Source organism: Marmota marmota, unplaced genomic scaffold (genome assembly GCF_001458135.2).
Source record: "Marmota marmota marmota unplaced genomic scaffold, marMar, whole genome shotgun sequence".
In the NCBI taxonomy this organism is placed as follows: domain Eukaryota; kingdom Metazoa; phylum Chordata; class Mammalia; order Rodentia; family Sciuridae; genus Marmota; species Marmota marmota.
Window position 1 is genome coordinate 6505869 of NW_026000205.1, and position 2337 is coordinate 6508205.

The 2337-nt window shown below is 63.9% G+C and overlaps 1 protein-coding gene across 2 annotated transcripts in view; it reads right to left on the reverse strand.

Annotated features, from left to right (window-relative positions):
* Nucleotides 1-2210, reverse strand: part of Erf (ETS2 repressor factor) — a 7682-nt gene extending 5472 nt beyond the window's left edge. Inside the window, exon 1 of one of the 2 annotated variants that reach the window (XM_048790817.1) lies at nt 1978-2210. Coding sequence is in view for 1 of the 2 variants with exons in the window: in XM_015496783.2 (XP_015352269.1) it covers nt 886-907 (22 nt within the window). In the remaining variant the exon portion in view is untranslated. Of the gene's footprint in view, nt 1-885; nt 957-1977 lie in introns of those variants that run through there. The other variant, XM_015496783.2, reaches the window with a different exon arrangement.
* Between the last annotated feature and the right edge of the window lie 127 nt (nt 2211-2337).

The following is a 2337-nucleotide window of genomic DNA, read 5'->3' on the forward strand; positions in this document are numbered from 1 at the left end:
GGGGTTAATCCCGATGCCCCCCGCCCGCCGACCAAGGGGGGAGGGGAACCCAGGCCCCTTAAGGAGGAGCAAGTTGGCGGGGAAGAGAGGCGGAGGGAAAGACGGCCCACTGAAAGAGAAGAGCTGGATCGGGGAGGGAGAAAGAGGGGGGAGCGTCTGCGTCCCCCCCCACCTTCCCCACCCTTCTCAACCCCGGGCCTCCGACGGCGCGGGAGGAGGGTACCCAGGTCTTCCCCCGAGCCACCTTAAAGCAGCGCGTTCTAAGGTCGGAAACAAAAAGTTCCTTTTTCGAACGTTCGGGCTGCGCTTTGGAACTTTGCGACTCGGTGCGGGCGGGGGAGCGAGGAGCCGGCGGAGACGGGCGGGGAGGGGCGAGCGCAGCCCGGAGCCCCGAGTCCCGGGCTCCCCACTCACGCCCTCCTGGAGGCCATCCGTGTCCCCCACTAACCCGATGCGGGGCACGCGCAGCTGTGAAGGTCACGGGCCGGACCGCGCAGCGCAGAACCGGGGATAGCGGGCCCCGTGGACCAACCTCCCCCCGCCCCGCACACGTCCCGGCCCCCAGAGTGCAACGTGACAGAACGGCAGGGAGGGACCCCGCCACCCCCGTGATCCAAGGAGTGGGGGAGAGCCCAGCTTGTGAGGTTCGGGCATGAGAAGATTAGGATCCGCAACACCCACACCACTCCGACCGGAGCCCAAAATTGGGGGTCCCAGGCAGCACCCCCTTTCGCTCCGCAAGAAGCAACAGGTCTTGAGTGCTTGGGGGTCCCCCAGAACTAGGAATCACTGGGGCTCCCCCGGACCCCTTTAGCCCCCCCAAAGTTTTCTGCCTGGTTTCCCGGGGCAACAAGTCTCCCCCACACGTGCTGCCCCCGCCCCCACCTGTGTCCGCCGGGGTCTTCATGCTGGGGGGCCCGGGGCAAGGCACCCCGACTCCGGGCCGTGGCTCCGGCNNNCAGCCTCCATGTCCCGGTAACCAGGCAACGTGTGTGCAGCGACAGTCCTGGGAGCGGGGGAGCAGGAGGCTAAAAATAAACTTTGCAGAAGAGAGGGAGTGAGAGAGACTACATGCAACACAAAGGGAACTCGAAAAGGAGGTGGGGGGGCTCTGGAAAGGCCTCAAGCTGCATTCTGAGAGCTGTCCCAGGCCCCCTAGTTAACCTCCTTCCCTGAGAGACACCCCCCAGGGCCTAGACCCTGGCTGCCACTCCTGGCAGAGACCCTTCCCCACACCCAGGCCCACCCCAACACTAGTTTTCCTCATCGGACACAGCATACATGAGGGCCTGTTCCCAGCTTTGGGGGGGCAGAATGAAAGGGGGTGACGTCAGGGAGTCTCAATGGGGCTCTGTTCCCCAAGCCTTGGAGCCAGGAGCCAGGCACGGGCAAGGGGAGCATGTGTGAGTATATGCTGTATGTGGGTCCACGTGCTTAAATCAGAGAAACACCAGCTCTGCACCGAGAAAGCTTGGGGGGTACAGTACTTCTGGAGCATGGGGGACCAGTGAGGCAGGGAGATGGAGAAAGCAGTTGCACTCAAAGAGAGGTTCAAGAAACACAGATCGGGTGTAAAGGTGGCAGCAGACAGGAAGGGCTGAGATGGCTAGGTCCCAGAAAGCACACCTGGATCTCAGAGGTAGGGTAGGGATTCTCCCAGACTAAAAGACTGGGTGGGGGCAGAATTCCTGGGCACCCCCCAACTTCATGTGGCTGCCCAAACTTTTTCAAGAGACTATGGGGGTCGGAAGGGAGGGGTGATGGTAGAGGAAGAGCCCGCCGGCCTCCAGGGGGGCCCCACCACCTCCCCCACTCTAGGCAGCCCTCGATGGCGCCAGAGCCGGGAAGAAAACAGGAAGTGGGAAACAGCCGCGGCAGAAGAGAGGGGCTGGGATGGAGAATCAGATGGAGGGGCTCACAGCCGCCGGCACACGTAAAGATCGACTGATCCGGAGGCCATTCCAGGCGCCCTCTTACCAGCTCCGACTCCCCGAAGCAGAGAACCCACACACGACTCGAACCCTAACCAGGGTTGTAAAGCTGCCCCAGGTCCCAATGGATCAAGGCCCCTGGTAGGGAGGAAAGGCAGGCGGAGTTGTTTGGGCGCCTCGGTCCCCTCCCCGAGTGAGGAGAGGCTCTCGCTGCCCCCAAGGCCCAGCGGCCCGGGAGCCTGTGGGAGCCAGGGAGTAAGTGGGACGCACGTGACTGACCCTACAGCACTCCGCACCCCTGCCCCACCCTCAGCCCCCCTCCCAGGCCCCAATCCCCTGGCGCCGTAGTCCTGCTCCGAGCCCTTTAAGAGCCGCCCCCACCCGCCGAGCAGGGGGTGGGGTGGGT